This window comes from Silurus aristotelis, assembly GCF_946808225.1.
Source record: "Silurus aristotelis genome assembly, chromosome: 28".
NCBI lineage: Eukaryota > Metazoa > Chordata > Actinopteri > Siluriformes > Siluridae > Silurus > Silurus aristotelis.
In genome coordinates, this window is record NC_139601.1 from 5,804,401 (window position 1) to 5,822,467 (window position 18,067).

General features: G+C 38.6%; 1 protein-coding gene across 1 annotated transcript in view; it reads left to right on the top strand.

Annotated features, from left to right (window-relative positions):
- Positions 1 to 18,067, top strand: part of cpne5b (copine Vb) — a 114,979-nt gene that overhangs the window by 52,441 nt on the left and 44,471 nt on the right. Inside the window, exon 7 of the mRNA XM_083534174.1 lies at positions 13,088 to 13,151. Within this exon, the coding sequence (XP_083390300.1) occupies positions 13,088 to 13,151 (64 nt within the window). The remainder of the gene's footprint in view (positions 1 to 13,087; positions 13,152 to 18,067) is intronic.

An 18,067-nucleotide genomic window follows, 5' to 3' on the forward strand; every position in this document is an offset into this window, starting at 1 on the left:
ACAAGCACACAAACCAAAATACTTACCTTCTACACAAATCTAACATGTGATATCACAGTTTGGGACAGAGCCTGAACAGGGACTTGATAGGAAGCTTATAAACATGAGTTGTTGTGGCACAGTAAAAAAGTGTGATTAAAGGTTGCATTAACATAATTATAAGTTAAAAAGAAAAGACAGGACTTATTAGTTCTGTTGCTTGGTTCAGGCTTGAGTCTTGTCCTGTTAACGTTATGTTAAATCCTGCAGTACGTGGGGGTAAAACAAAAGGTAAACCCCCTAAAAATGGCTGCGTTTGTCATCCCTGATAGCTCAGAGGTTTAATCCGTGAACCATTTTGAGTCTGCAGGCCAGGGTTCAAGTCCTGCTTCTGGTGTGGAATTTGCTTTTGGATTTGTATTTCTTTATCAGTAATGTATCTGTTGGCGCATAGTTGTATAAAACAAAAGATAAACCCCCAAAAAAAAGCAGCCTAAGTATCAGCCCATATGGCACAGTCGGTTAAGATGGTGCGTGTGGCTTTGTGGGGAAAGCCGTGCCTCTAGACTTGGAGGTTGTTGGTTCGAAACCAACCTGCCCAGACGATGGGCAATGCTCAAAATGTATGAGCTCACTGGGGCGGTAAAAGGCATGTGATGGAAACGTGATGACAGAAGGAGTGACTTGGGATGATGAAAGAAGGCTCAGAGATGTGGTGGTGAGGAAAGCAGGCGACTAACAACGGATAAAACGTTGTAGGTGAGAGACTTTTAACTTAAATTTGTCAATATGCAAAACCAAGTCAAAACTCTCACGTCATGATCCAGGGGAGGGGGTATCACCTCATGCTTGACAGGGACACTTTCAACCTTCCACCCAACTCAGTCAGTTTATAGTCACACCATTCGATACCATCCACCATCTCAGTGTGATTCAGGTCACGCCCTTAGATACCTTCAGCCATTCACAACCATCCAAGCAACTCAGTGCATTTCAGGACACACCCTCCGATACCATCCATCACTCCGATCCTTCCACACAACTGGCTCTGCAGTGTTCTGCACTCATATCCCAGAGACCTGCCTGGGGTTTGAACCAGCAACCTCTCAATCCAGAGGTAGACACTCATCCAACTGAGCTACTGGATCTCATGCTAACAGAGTGTTTTACAGCACTTTTCACTTTGCTATGCGTTAACCTCGACCTAAGAAACAAAAGCTAAAACTTAGATTTGAACCAGGGAAGTGCTACACCAGAGACTGTGACACTAACCATTACACTACGAGAGGACGGAAGCAACTTTTGCTTATTGGACTTTTGGCCTAAACATGAAATACACTGTAGTGTTAAGTAGCAAAAGCAATGGTAGTTTGGTCTTTCTGGGGAGTTTTGATCCTAATGGTTTAGAGCTCATCATGCCCGTATAGTTTCTCTCAGTAACAGAAAGCGCCACTATGAGATTGGACTAACATTTGTAAACTGACTAACTCTGGTATACACTGTGTACCTGTGTACATTCTGAGAATGGATTGAAATGGCTCCTTCATTCACACGGTGAACACAACTTTATTTGATTGGCAGATTCTTCATAACATAACCATCATAAATGAGGTAAAAAGTAACTTTTTAAAATGACAAAAGCATTAATATTACCTGAACCAGGATTTTAACCATAATTAGCCTCCCCAGAAAGACCCTATGAGTCATCAGAGCTGATAGGCTTGAATGTTTTTAGGGGATTTATCTGCCTACTGCTTGATTCAGCATGAAGTTCAAATTAAAACACAAAAACAGAACACTCCATACACACTTAACTATCCAGGTTGAACAGGTTTAAGTCAAATTTGATGATGATCAGACAAGTTTTGAAGAGGAATATCAAAAATGGTGGACAAATGGAAACATTTTGAGGTTGTCATTTCAACTTTTGACCACTAGGTGAGGCTGGCATGAACTTTGTTAGATAGCCTCAAGGTAGTGATATCTACCACATCATCTTTAAGAGTAAATCTCACTTCATGTGCTTTGACCAAAATTGGTCAGATTTACTGAGGGTAGTATGAAGACAGATGATCTGCTTTGGCGACCCCTAATGGAAGCAGCCAAAAGAAGAGGAAGAATCTGACAACAAAGCCCCCAAAAGGAACAACTTCAAGCTTGTCCAGTGACACATAATCTGGTATGTATCTTCAGGACAACGACCTGAGGCTATGCAACAAAGTTCATGCCAGCCTCACCTACTGGTCAAAAGTTAGAATGACATGCTCAAAAGGTTTACGTCTAACTGACATCATTGACATTCCTCCTCTAAATGTTGTCCAAACTTCACCAAATCTTACTTATATGACATTGACTCCCTTCTGCTCATATGTACATGAACATGTGCAACATGAGTGAAATTATAAATAACTCTTGAATCCCTTTGCTTGCTGTAATGTCTCTGCTTTTCTGTGAGCTGCTGAAGGGTCCCACAGTTTAAATGTTTGGCCCCTGAACAAAAGCTGCTTGCTGCATTATTTTTCAGTATCATAGGTAAAAGATGTTCCCTAGTGTTGGAGTTAAACTTGGATATGTAAATGTTTGAAGTGTGTGGTAAAACCATTTTGGGTCTTGTTTGGGTTATCAGCCAGTAAAATTTACGAATTATTTTGTTGTAAGTTACCAAATAAAAGTGAATTATTTAAGGGCCTAGGTATCTCATTAAGTAAAACATGTCTCTTCAGGTTTGTGAGTTCTGTGGTTCGAGCTCAAACTCGTTAACCTTATCCTTTACGTGATCTTGAGTCACAAAGAAGAGACAGGACTAATTTGTTGTGTTGCTTGGATCAGGCTTGAGTCTTGTCCGGTAAACACTTTGTGTTAAATCCTGCAGCATGTGGGGTAAAACAAAATATAACCCCCCTAAATGCATTTGTCATCGCTGACGGCTCAGTAGTTTAATCCCTAACCCTTCTTGAGTCTGTAGACCAGGGTTCAAGTCCTGCTTCTTGTCGTGTTTTTGCTTTTTTACAGTTGTGTTTCTTTAACAGTGAAGTCGCTGTTGGCTCATAGAAGAATAAAACAAAAGATAAACTTCATATACCAGCCCAGATGGCTCTGGGGGTTAAGGCATGCTCTTTCCTGTGAGTGTCAGTCAGGGTTTGAGCCCTCCTTTGGGTGGTGTTTTTGTTTCTACAAAATTGCATTTCTTGAGCAGTAAAGTTGTATAAAGCAAAATATAAACCCCTCAAAAAGAGTGTAAGTATCGGCACAGTTGGTTAAGATGGTGCGTGTGGCTTTGTGGGGAAAGCCGTGCTTCTGGACTTGGAGGTTGCTGGTTTAAATCCAACTTACCCGCATGATGGACAATGCTCATAAGTGTATGAGCTTACTGGGGCGGTTAAAGGCATGTGGTGATTGATGCAGTGACTTGGGTATGATGAGTGAAGGCTCAGAGATGTGGGGGTAAGGAAAGTAGGCTCATACTCACTTAACAAAGGAAAAAATGTTATAGTCAGGAGGCTTTTAACTGAAATTTGTCTATATGCAAAAATAGGTCAAAAACTCTCATTTTATTATCCAGGGCAAGGAGTATCACATCATGCCCAATGTTCTTTCTACACAACCAACCTAAACCTCCCAGGCAACTCATTCTGTTTTTGGCCACACTCTTGCATCTTGGTATGTTTTACGTCACGCCCTTTGATACCTTCAGCCATTCGCAACCTTTCAGGCAACTCAGTGCATTTCAGGACACACCCTCCAATACCATTCATTACTCAGAACCTTCCACACAACTGGCTCTGCAGTGTTCTGTACTCATATCCCAGAGACCTGCCTGGGGTTTGAACCAGCAACCTCTCAATCCAGAGGTAGACACGCATCCAACTGAGCTACAGGAGCTCATGCTAAAAGAGTGTTTTACACTTTTCACTTTGCTATGTGCTAACTTGTAACTAACAAACAAAAGCTAAAACTTAGATTTGAACCAGAGAAGTGCTACACTAGTAACTGTGACACTAACCATTATACTACGAGAGGACAGGAACAGCACTTGCTTATTGGACTTTTGGAATAAACATGAAATACACTATAGTGTTAGGTTGCAGAGGCAATGGTAGTTTTCTTTCCTCAGAGTTTTGATCCTAATGGTTTAGTGCTCATCATGCCCCTATAGTTTCTCTCAGTAACAGGAAGCACAACTATGAGATTTGACTCATATGGTCCCACAGTTTGAATGTTTGGCCCCTGAACAAAAGTTGCTTGCTGCTCTATTTTTCAGTGTGATAGCTAAGAGATGTTTCCTAGTGTTGGAGTTCAACCTGGATATGTAAATGTTTTAAGTGTGTGGTGATACCATTTTGAGTCTTGTTTGGGTTATCAGCCAGTAAAATTCAAGAACTTGTTGTTGTAAGTTACCTAAAAAAGTGAATTCTTTAAGGGGTCTAGGTATCTCATTGAGTAAAATGTGTGTTTCCAGGTGTGGGAATTCTGTGGTTCGAGCTCAAACTCATTAACCTTATCCTTTACGTGATCTTGAGTCTTGTCCTGTAAACACAAACTGCAGCACGTGGGGTAAAACAAGAGATAAACCCCCTAAAAATTTAATGCATTTGTCAGCCCTAATAAGCCCTAATAAGCTTTTGTATAGTTGTGTTTCTTTAACAGCAACGTCTCTGTTGGCTTGTAGAACAATAAAACAAAAGAGAAACTTTAGAATTTCCAGCCACGTTTTAGGATGCACATTTTAAAAGTTATGACCATCCAAAATCTTTCCAATTTAGGCCCAAATGTTAGTAGATGTGTCACTAGAGCATTGACAGCACCTTTAGGCTAAATGTTCGCTAGTTTGCCAAATTGAAATAGAAAATTCATCAGATGGTTCTATGGACTGCTATTGACACCCCAGCCAGAAGAAAGAATAAAAGAACAATGCTGCTTACACACTTTTGCTTGCCTCCTTATACTTTAAAAATAAAACCCTATTTTCAGAATTAAATATGCAGGCCAATAATCTGACATAATACATCAATATGACATAATACATAATTCGTCATGGATCATCTGCTTTGCCTCTCGTGTCTTATCATCTTTCAGATAGTTGCAGTGCTTTTCCATTTGATAGCTGCCCTCTTGCATAGGGAAACAGTGAAAAAGTAAGTGCTCATGACAGGCTTGCCAACACACCTGCTGTTTTGATGATACTCGCCTGGAGAGTCTGGGCTCCCCTTTGGTCGGCCTTAAGCCGTTAACTGCGTGGGTAGGGATAAAAAAAAAAGAAAAACACCTCGATAAGAATGCTGCTTCTTCCCCACTCAGTATGTTCAGCTCTCAGGTCTTATTTAGCTGCCTGTTTACCCATAATGCTTTGGTTACATAAGGAAAGATATGAATTCCCTCACTCACCAGCTTCAGAGTGTCCTTGCAGCTTTGAAATAGACGTGAATGACAGCATTTAGTCTCTAATATACAATGAATGATTATTTGATCAACTGTTTCAGAAAAAAATTGCTTGTACTAGAAAAGAAATATTTCTTCAGGATTACTACATCCCAGTAGAGTGAGGCTGTAAAAGAAAGAGAGGAAGAAAAAAGGACCTTAAACTACAAAGTCTCAGTGCTGCAGATTTAAAGTCCAGCTTAGAAAGAGTAATAGCTCTGTATGTAATTACTCTTGGGGGTCATGTTTTTTCTTTGCCCTAAATCAGGCTCTTCTTTTTTTTTTTGTTAACTTTTCCTTACCCTAAATACTCCTGTGATGAATTAGCAAGTCTCAAATGCTTCAATCCATCTCTCTAGGTTAGAAGTAGATATGGAAATGCATGAAAAATTCACTCTTCAATAAATGCAAGTAAGAAAATAAATCACACCTTATCAGACCTTACCTTATGTTAAATGTTATTTAATGATGATGTGTATATATGTATAGTATTATAATATATGTCCAGTATAAAATCATCCACATTGAACTGTAACAGGACCACCTGTACACCTGCGCATTTAAGCAGTTATCTAAACAGCCAATCATGTGGCAGCTGGTTAGTACATAGAACCATCCTGGGTATTTTACACAGAATTTCAAACACACACACACACACACACACACACACACACACACACACACACACACACACACACACACAAACACAAACACAAACACAAACACACCACATCTCCAGGGTTTACATAGAATGGTGCAAAAAAACAAAGAACATTCAGGCACCGCACCTTTCCCAATAAATCCCAGATTTATTAACCCGTAATATTGAATTATTGAAATCTAAAAAAAGGCAAAGCAAAGAAACGTGGCAGAAATGTGTGTTTTGAAATAAAAAAACCACACCAAAAAAATATTTCATGTCATATGTATGTAATTAAAATATGCAAAAGTCATACTCAAAATACCTTTTACAGCTTTAAAGCTCCACATGTTCTAATAAGTATTAATACTTTAATAAGTATCACATTAAGAACCCTGTATCTATAGCATACGCATGTACTATTTCAGATTTCCTTGCATATCTGTATATCAATGTGATATTAGCTCAAAAGTTTATTTTAGATTATATAAAAATTATTTCTTCCATGAGCGCACAGGGCATGTCGCTTAGTAATATGATGCAGATGTTTGTTTTCGATGGTCCGAGTTGGAACACAGTTTAGAGAAGAACATTTTCGTTATAATGAACGGGAAAAAAATCCGAGCTTGCCCCTAAGAAAATCCGTGCTGGTTTCAGCAGCCATCTCAAAGCCAGATGGATAGTGTCCCTTTCCCACATCTTCAAAGAGCCATCATGTGCCTAATAGACATCACTAAAATAACACAACTCGTTGCCAAATCTCCTCTAATAACAGCTAGAACAGACGCTCGACTTGATTGTCGCCTTCAAAATCCAATTCTAATGATTAGGCTTGGTAAATGGATAATTGCATTCTGATAAAACATAGCCTCACTCTACAGGCACAAGAGATGTGGGAGAAAAAAGTGTCCCCTTTGTTAACAAAAAAAAAAAAAGCATTAAAAATACATGAAAGGGAGAAAGATGAAAAACCACATTTCTAGCTAAGGGAACGAAGCGGCTTACCACGAAAAAATTATGAATTATTTTGCATGAAAAGGAAAACAGATTGTTTTATTCATTGTATGTCATTACACGTGATGCAACTTATAAACAGGGTATAAAGTGTCTTGCCGGAAGTACAAACATGAGTACAAAGAGCGTCGACGAAAAAGCAGTTTGAGACGTACAAAGGCAGTAATGGAGGTGCTTCTTTCCCTTTTTTTCTGCTCTTCTGACAACTCAGTGAAAGCAGAATCTCTGAGTAACTTAATTCCCGGATAGCTCATTAATCTCCCAGTTCAAATTCCTCTAAAGTTGCTCTGTGCCTCTTCGTCTCCTTTATAAATCACTTTTCAAAGTCTCTGTCTCTCAATGCACTAATTAGGGAGGGAAAGTTGGTTTCTTACCAGTTCGTTCAAAACAAGACTGCTCTTTGCTTACTCATTTAAGGCGTCGATACACTTAATTTAGTTACGTGGCCTAACACAAACAGTCTCTAGTGAATCGTTCAGCAAAGAAAAATTCATTGCTTGTGGTGTCTCAATCACGTTTTACAGCCTGACCTTTCCAAAGAGCATTGACAAAGAGGCAGTTTTTCACAGCTCACTTTATATGGGATCGTGACCGTCTGTGAATATATCCTGTGATTTTTACAGCCATTACCGAGGCTTCTCGATATACACGCCAACTAATCCAATCATGTCGGCACATCATGAACGCGCATCAATGCAAATCATTTGGCAACCAGCCATGAAATTAGGTGCGTGCAGATAGGTGTCTTCCTAAACTCCGGGAGCCAGCGGCATGCTGCAATAATCAACCTGGCAAAAGCACAGCACAGCCATTTCAGTGCTTTTGTAAATATATCTGTCCAAAGTAATAGGAGTAGCATGGAAGAGATGCTGCATTGGTGTAGTTCCTCCAGCCCAGTCACTTTTCTTTTTTCACACCCTGGGAAATTGTTGGATGGTTTACAGCATGCACTGAAAGTCCAAGCACTCTTCTCTTAACTCACAGCGATACAGCGCCTAATGACGTATATTCAGAGAATTCTCGGAATCACAGGTTCGGGCTTATGTGTGAAACCTCGCTAACCTGCGTGGGTTATGTCCAACTGTTGTTATTCATGAATAAAGCTTAAAAATAGCTACAGGTTCTTTTGTGATTAATTAACTAAATGATAAGGTAAGATCACAACATTCTACACTGATCGAGTGTAACCATAGTGATGGTTAATCATTATGGGCTGCATGAGTTGAGTTACATGCGAGTAATAAGGACTGTATATCACCAATGTAATTTTTTTTGAAGTTTTACGCAGCCGGGGTGTCTGACTAAAACAGACATGCCTCAATTACGATCGATTCTGCATTGTTTTTTTATTTTTATGTATTTTTTTATTATTGTTTTTGCATGAGCAGTTAGCAAACTTAATTGAGTGCCACTGCCTGATGGTTTGATATAATCACATTTGAAACAGAAATTAAATTATAAAAAGTTCATTAGGAATGAACTTCATAATATCGGTCCTTTAGTGTTAATTAAAAGTTTATTTTGGTTTGGAAGACTTTTTAATCCGAGGCATTGTTCATCCCAAGGACAAATAATTTATGCATACATTTATGAATTAAAAATGAGCAGATGTTTACTCAACCAGCTTATACCTTAACTCATTGGTTTGACCCGACAGTGAACACGGACATTATGTACTATTAGGTTCTCCTGACAATACACATTTGTCAACACAACTGACAAAATTAAAAGTAATAAAATAATAGCTGGATCAGCTTCTATTTTTATAATTCAGAGAGGAAGGCTGTATTGTCAATTTCAATGTTCTTTTCATGCATAATTCATAAAAAAAAAGCTCTTTTGTAACACTTTGGTATAACATTATGTCTTCCGTCCTCATTATCTATCCTGAAGGCAAGCGCTTGCATGTTGTAATGGTCTATTAATAAGAATTCTGAGCTCCACACAGGTCGTTAGCATAATTTAAATGGAGAGCCCAGAGAATCAATTTAAGCACATGTGTAACCTGTGTGAATAGTGATGCAACCTTTGGACATAAGTCTCTGAGTCTGGATCTGGCCCTATATATCAACTAATCACTATCTGAAATCTGCAGGAACATTGTACATTGCCTCATTACATCCACATTTCCATGCAACTCACAAACTGCCTATATCATCATCTGCTCTTCAATCACTTAAATGCGTATCTTTCATTGCCAGCATTCTGCTATATATGCAGTCTGTGGGGACTGCCCACCTTGGTGAGTTTGATAAAGTTGCTTACGGTTTGCGCCTTTTGTGCTTCTGTGATTGGAGCCAAGCCTGCTGTGCTGCTGTATTAACAACAGCAAGCTTGTCTTGTCAGATACCAAATGCCCATTTCTGGCCCCAGAGCCCAGCGAACATCTGAAACACGCGAAAAAGAAAAACCCAGCACTCAGGTGCCTCAGCCTTCAGCGATATATAACACAGCCATGACAGGAGACAGGACAGGCGAAGTGCGCTAGAGAAAACATGCTTGTGGGTTTATAGAAAGCGTATGAATTGTTAACCGAGGCGGGTAACCTTTAAGCTATTTGAGTCATGCTACACCTGACAGTATTCATCTACCTGAGACTTGGCACACCAAAATCCAGAACTAGGCAACAAGATTTCCATAAATCTAATTATAATTGCAAATGTATATTCAATGAGCTGAGGGGTTTGGTATTTTGTGATTTCTCTAATCTAGGCAATATTTCGGTTACAATTAGTATTAATAGGGTTAGAAGACACATAACTGTACATATATGACATCTGACATAAATATACATATTATAATGAATGTTTTTGACACTTTCTCGGCTATTTAGGTGTGAAAACATGCTAACACACTGACAGTGACTATCTTCTGGAAGTTTGGAAATGAACCTCGTTTGGCAGGTTACGAAGAATAGCGGGTTGCAGAATCAGTTGCCATGACGTTCTAATCTAAGTCTGGTGTCATGCAGCCACATAACATCCCCTCTATAGCATTGCTATGTTTTTCTTAAATTCGGCGAGGAAATGACGGACAGAAAGCTTTTTGTATTCTCGACTGCTCACATAATTGCTTATTCCGAGTTTAATTAGAACTTCAATGTTCCATGTCCTTGTGCAGTCTGAGATATAATAACATTAAAGGACCATTAATAGCAGTAACGTCACATGAAGAATGATTTGTAGTAGTGTTAGTTCTGGAGAGTATTAGATTGTAATATAAGACAGAGAGCACAATAAATAGATGATATAAGTGTATAGCTCTGCTCCAAAACCAAGAAAAATAACTTGAGCTCATAAAAATTCAATAATCATTTTTATGTGAACAAGGTTTCAACTGGTTTCCAGTCAAACTACATGGGATGAATTTTCTTTTATTTCACACAACTGCAGGCTCTGGGTGCCTGGAGAATATGGAGACTCGTTATCTTTCAATTATTTAATATGATGTAAAATGTGTAGATATGTCCATGCCCATGGTTTTAATTAAACAATCACATGCAAAATGGACTGTGTGGATCATCTGCTTCCCTTTCCTTAATCTTGGGAAATTGGCATACCAATGAAGGTGATGCTAATCCACAAGCTTGGCCAGGAAGCCAAAACCTGTTCCTGGTTCCCTGATTTTTAATTTTTTTATTTTGCATGAGCATTACAAAATCACATTAATTAAAGCCAGATTTAAATCCACTGGGAAATCTGTGTGACATTTCTGTTCTAATGATGTAGCCTTACTCTGTTTAACTACTACATATATCATGAGAGGGCAAGTCTATAAATTAGAATAATGAAAAAAAATATCCATTACTGATTAAAGAGAATTTGGGGTTTGGCAAGACAATGAATTTTTGGTTTAGGTTTCTCAAAACAATTATATGGTTCAAAAGATTTTTTGTGTTTACCTCTCTTTCCGATCCAATTGGATTTGAGACGAGTGGCAGGCCGTCAATGAAGTTACTGCCTTCTAAAAATTTCTGCAGAGGTCAGGGTTACAATCATGATCGGGACCTGGGCGACTGTCCATTTCACCTATTTCTGGCAGTCAATATGGAGCGGTGGCTGGTTTCTATTTTGTCAGGATGTGATGGCAACTGGTGGCCAGCTGTGGTAGAGGGAGCTTGACCTTTTTTTGAGGCAATCATTTGAGAGTCACTTATCGATCTTCCCTTTCGCTGTATTCGTCCTTTGGGACCACTGCCTTGAAGGACACAAAATACCATTGGCAGTCCATCAGCGGTATTGTCACACCAATGCAACCCTATTGGAAAGTGAAAGAGCCATTTTAATGGTCAAAACACAGCAGGCAGATCCCATTGTAACCTAAGACTGTTGTGTCTTTCACAGGAAAATACTGTTTTCTTCAAAGAGCAAGACTCTTCAGAATAATATCAGTAATACACAGAAATCACATGTTTACCTCTGTAGAGTGTCTGTGTTCATTTACAGTGCGTTTTCTATTCTAACGTGCCAATAAAATACATGTCTGTAGGACCTATTAGAACCAATGTAGTAATAAGATTAGTGGGCATATAGTAATCCATGCAGTATTACAATAAACAGCTGTATTTGGACATTTGCTGCAAAACTGATGGTTGTTTGATTTCAAAATAACATGTAAAATGTAAAATGTGGTGGTGAAGCATCTTGTCAAAGTCAAAGTGATTTAAAAACAACTCCCTTGTGCCACTCTGTGTATGTAGCTACTTAGTGAGACTGCTTATATGCTACCATATAGTCATGGGACTGGGTCAGACCACTATATTGCTTTATGAGGGGTGGATTGTAAATTGTAATATTGTAATATCCTCAAATCCTATGACTTTACTGAAACTGTTTGCATACAGGATTTTATATACAGCTATGTATATGCATCTCTATTTGAGAATATCCTTGATTTCAGTTTCAATATTGGATTTTTCACTGACACAGACCATTATAGCCTACGAATATATGTATATATCACATTAGGCTTGACCTTTACCTGATGTGTCTCTTTTAATTCTGGCTTGCAACGTTTCAGTTTTTTCATATTCTTTTGTGTATATATATATATATATATATATATATATATATATATATATATATATATATATATATATATATATATATATATATAGAGAGAGAGAGAGAGAGAGAGAGAGAGAGAGAGAGAGAGAGAGAGAGAGAGAGAGAGTGACCTTTTCCAAAGGTTTGGGATTAAGCAGGTGTCATTGCATTCACGATGATTTAGCATGATTGTTTCCTATGAGTGTTTGAAGAAGCGGTCTGATAACCGGCCTTGATCTCCTGATAACCAAACTTGGGAAATAAAAAACAAATATTTTAGTGTTTAACTTATTTTTTTGTTCAAACAACACTTAAAATTCTGAGACACATTTGAAAATCTTTGAACATGTTCAAACAGCTCGGTAAGGTGTTAGCAACTTTTTGTAATTCCCTCATATTAAAACAAAGTCTCTGCCAAAACAGATTCGGGTTGGAGTTTCGACATGGTTCCACAGAGCCTGCATCTGCCTTTATTTCTGCCGGAGGCTCCCGGTGGGAAACTTAGCCATCTGAAGGAAACAATTCTAATGAAATTGTTATGCAACTCGTGCAAGGATGGGCAAGATTTGTTGACTTTGGAGGACAGTGTGCGCAAACCGCTGGGCATCCAAGTGTTATGCTATAAACTCCACTGCATGGTTTGTGGCTTTTATAGTCAGCTATCTTGCTGCCTCCAGTCACTCGGTATCCTCTCTCCGACTAGTCTGAGCGCCGATGGAACAAGACTGAGGCGCCACACAATGCTTTCACGAGTCTCACAAATGTACAACAGGCAGTAAAATAACATTTTAGATAGCTTATCATTTTACTGTGGCACTAAAGAGAAACCAGAAGCCATGTTGCACCTGATTTGTCCTTCAGATAATGCGGCAGGCTTTGCGTGCATCTGGAACTTGGTTTTACGTCTCACTACTGGACACCTAGCGCAATCATGCTGTAGCATCTGTTTAATTTTCACTTTGTACGAGTTAACACTCTGCCTTGTTTGCAGGGGGATCCCGGGGAAGAAGTGTGGCACCATCATCCTGTCGGCAGAAGAGCTGGGAAATTGCAGGGTATGTATAAGTGTGGGTTTTAATTTACGAAGATGGTCAAATGTATGGTTCAGAAAGATATAAATCTATACACTGTATAGAGAATGCACTTGAATATGATACATGGGTATTAACTGGAACTGAATTCCAGATCCATGAATGGATTCCAGATCTAATGAACATGCAAGCAGCCTACATTATGGATTATAGACACTGTGGGAAATAACTATAAAAACTGACCTCACTTCTCACCCATTTTACTTTTATTTTGTCACCATCAAAGCTGTCGCCAAAGCTACATGTTCAAATGCAAAACTCAATACCCTCTTCTAAATGCATACTTTTACACCATACACTTTCACAACTTCTGACAGTAAATATATGCCGTCGGTGGCCCGTTTATTATGTACGCCTCCTTTATAGCTGTACATTTGGCCATTTTTTCTTTACAGCTACCATCAAAGTGCACTTTGTCAGTATTTTTAAACTCCTCAATGTTAGTGCTGAGTTAAGAAACAGTTCACCAACTAAAAATATCCAGCCAACAGTTGTGTTAGAGACAGAAACAGACACTAATTCGGAGAACACACTGCACCTCAAAAGAGATTAGATGAAGTCTGTAACTCCATACATGGTAGACTCTTTAGAAATGCAGTTAAGGCTCTTTTCATTGCAAAATAAATGACATTTTTTTCAAATCATTATTATTAGCTTTTTTTTTTATTGGTAAATAGAACACACATTTTCCTTCGAGAAATAAATGCTTCGAATGCTTTTCGTTCAACAGAACAATCTATATCAAGCTTTTAATTCTAAATATTGATTAGTCATGAAAAAAACGAATCATCTTATATTTGCTTTATTGTAGTCTGTGCTATATAGAACCATTGTAAGATATATTGCAACGATTGGAAAAGGGAAAAGGAGATTATGGAGATAGATCATATCCACGCATCAGAAATACTTGTGCAGCACAGTGACCTAGTTTCCTACGCAGAAAAGAAACTAGAAATGCCCACATTTTTGGGTCACTTGTGTGGTTTATGAGCTGTATTTGGGCTGGAAATTGTGCTAAAGCCTGGAAACTGTACTGACAAGGGATAGTAGGACATTAGCTATATTGAACTGAAAGGTTAAATGGTTAAAATGAGCTGCCAGACCCAACCGCCTGATACAGAGTTACTCTAAAAACCTCATTAAACGGATGTGTACAGTGTGAGTCAAGTGTGACATCCTTATGACTTCATTTAGTTTGATTCTATGCCATTATTAAGGTTGTCCTGTCTCACCAAAAATCTATGGAAAATCAATACATGGAAAATCAATAAATCCAGTCTCAAAAAGAGACTGGATTTTTCTATAAAGATATAATATAAGTGGCTAATTCCTTTTTTTCATTTGTTGTTTTGCATCCTATTTTACCCTTCAATCACTTTCATCGCTATCACTATTTTACATGCTGCAAAGACCTTTCACATAAGTTTTGATCTTCAGTTGTTCAGATAAAAGCTTTCATGGATCTCCATTGATGGAGATAGAATTTTAGCTTTTTTCACCAAATGAATCATAGATATCGATATGATCTTTAGTTCTGTAAGTCGGTTCGCATACTTAATTTTGACTTACCAAGTAAATAATAATAATAAAAAAAGAACAATCCAAATCTTTTCGGTTAATTCGATCACTCCTGAGGACGATCGCAATCTAAATTCAAATCGCAAATTTATTTACAAAGGTTAGTGCCACACTTTAAGCGTCCCTCTCGCTTTGAGGAGCTTTCTGATATCAGACCGGCACCGGAGATCATTCCGCTGAAACACCTTCATTACAATATCAAAGGTTTTTTTATTGCTTGCCTGGTCTGTAGATCAATAAGAGAGCTCATTTGCAGTTTTTTATTCTTTGCACTGCACGTCTTTTACACACAAAAGCGTTCAGTCCATCTTAGGAGCAAGGAGCTATCAAACAAATCGTGTCGACTAGTTATACAGCTTCTCCTGATCCTTTCGCCGTGGTACGCAGAATATTCATCCCACAGCTTGATCCACATGAAAGACACTGGTGTAAATGGGTTTGAAAATGTTATGTAAGGAACTAAGCATGACAATGGCTTAACAGGAAAATGATTAGTGATGGTGTGTTGCGGACTTGATCTTATCACTCCAAAGTGGATTATTTTCTAGCACATCCTAAAGTGTTTCATTCCTGACAGGATGCGATTCGAATGTTCTAGTTGAATTTAATGTTGTACAAGATACAAACAACTCACCAGTCTTCGATTATGTGGCACGCGCATCGTACAGATCGCTCTAAATGAGTTGTTACTATGGAAACAAAGAAAGTGTCCAATAATCTAAACCTTTAATTATAGCACTATTGTTGAAAATGTATTAAATGTTGACCAATCATATTGAAAAATCTGACATTAAAACAAAACTAACACTATGTTTTCTAAATGTAATGAGCGCTGCAGTAGAGCTGAGATGTTCATTGGGAGTGACGAAGATGGACAAGTTTAGAAACTAGTTTATTAGAGGGACAGCGCATGTAGGACCTTTTCGGGACAAAGTGAAAGGCCTGACTGAGATGGTTTGGACATGTTCAGCGGAGGGACATGGGGTATATCGGTAGGAAAATGCTGAGGATGGAGCCACCAGGAAGGAGGAAAAGAGGAAGACCAAGGAGGTGGTTTGTGGATGTGGTGATGGAAGACGTGCAGGTAGTTGGTTTGAAAGAGGCAGATGTAGAGGACAGGGGGTATGGAGACGAATGATCCACTGATAAAGTGGGGTAGGTAAATACACGTGGACATGCATTATGTGTGGGAGACCGTGAGCATATTTTTTGCATGAGAATGAGTTTGTGTAGATCTGAACAATCCTTTCGAAGGCTCAGAGGGGTATGGACTTTGCTGTTAGGAATGATCAAAGCAGCTCCGTGGATGATTATCAGCCTTGGTTACGGGTGAAATGCTGCATGAATGTGTGTGTAAATGCAAAGTTTGATTTGTCTAGTCCTCAAGACAACTTCATTTGAGCGTGGGGGATTTTTTTGTGCCTATATGTGGGCAAGGGTAGATGGTATCAGCTGGAACTCTATCCAAATTGTTTTTTTCTATGAAAGTTTATAAATTAGTTTTCAAATGTCTTTTGCTGCACTGTTGAATATTTGTGCTTGTAACACAGCAGAAGTATTCACAGGGGGTAAAAACATAATCCCTGAATAAAGCAGATTTTTTTACTTGGTTTTGTAAAATGAAACTTTAGTCAATTATGTAGAAGTAAAACAGATATGATATTAACTGCAATTACAGGACTTGTTTTTATCCTTCTTACACAATTTGCACAAATGAGTTAGGATTAGGCTAAGAGGCAGGAATCTTTTCTTTCAAGTAAGATGGAGTTAAACATGATGGGGCATGATGTTATAGGCAAAACACCCCATAATAGTGATGGGGTGGTGTGAAACATCTTATCAATTTATTCTAGCGATAAACCTTTCCTTCTCTTTGTTCTCTCACTTGTAATTTGCTCTGGATTTTGCGGATTTGTCCGGATTAGAGAATAAATACAAAAGAAATAACTATAAACAACTGATTAGGTCAAGCATGTTAATATACTATACAGACAAGAGTTTCGGGATACCTGATTATTCCAGTCATATATGGTTCTTCCCCACACTGGTACCACAAAGTTGGAGGCACACAATTGTATAGGATTTGATTTTCCCTACACTTTGGTCGTGTCCACAAACTTTTGTCCATATAGTGTATAAATCTGTGTTTTGCCTGAAAAGATTGTAAGAGCTTCTGTTATAGAATATATATATATATGATTAAAAATTTATGTTATAGAAAAGACTCATTATCTTTTGCAGTTACAGTTATTACTCAATTCAAAGCCATTCAAATCTACGCACTGCGTAACAATAAGCCTTTTCGTTTCTGTGTGTTATTACTGAAGTCTGGATTGCTAGTGTTCGTTAAAAGCACAGAGCTTAAACAAATGCAGCAGCTTGGCCGCTAACCACATAAGACTCTTAAACTGGGCTTTTGAAGCCTCCGGGAGTGAGAATTAATCACTTTCTTGCTGCGGATCCTATTTTGTGGGCGATATGTACAGTTCGGAGAAATGCATGATTATCTGATCTTACCACCCACCATGCTGAGGCTTACGGGACTTGCATGCTGACAAAAGGCCACACTGATAACACCGTTTGTATTGATTTTTCTTTTCACGGCTGAAGGGATGTCTAGATTCCAGCCATATAGCCTCCATTTGTAGCTTGCACGTGGAAGGCTCGGAACAGGCTTAACTGTAACAGCTGATAACATCTTGTGTTGCCTATTTCCAGAGAGAGACCCGGTCCCAAATAAGAAGGAAAGTTCATGCTAGCTGCTAATCAATCAAACACAAGGCTATCATTCCGTCACCTCTGTCATGCTGAATGGTGAAGTGGTATGTCATGTGGTATATAAGATGAGATCAAGGTTTTAAAAGTAACATTTCTCATAAAGGATATCCAACCCATATATCAGACAGAAACTGGCCCCTGGGGATACTTTACCTGCCCTTATTGAAATTCCACTGCACATCCAGCCTTTTACCAAGCCTGTGGGCTGTTTCACAGGCCTATTTGCTATGCTATTAACATTGATATTCATTAGAATGGATCGCAAGGCAATGCTGATGAAGCGGATCTGATTCTTGCAGCAAAAGACCACACCATTTTTCACTAACGGCGTTACATGGCATTTTCCCTGATCACGGTGCATCGAAGTGGGTCGGATCACCCTACATTTTCCTATTAGGCAAAGACGGGATGTCAGATTTTTGTTGCTTTTTTCAGCATGCAAAATGATAAGAAATAGAAATCTCATCGCATTCTCTAATTTGGCCTAAATGATCATAAAATTGCATTAGCTAATGTAAAAACAT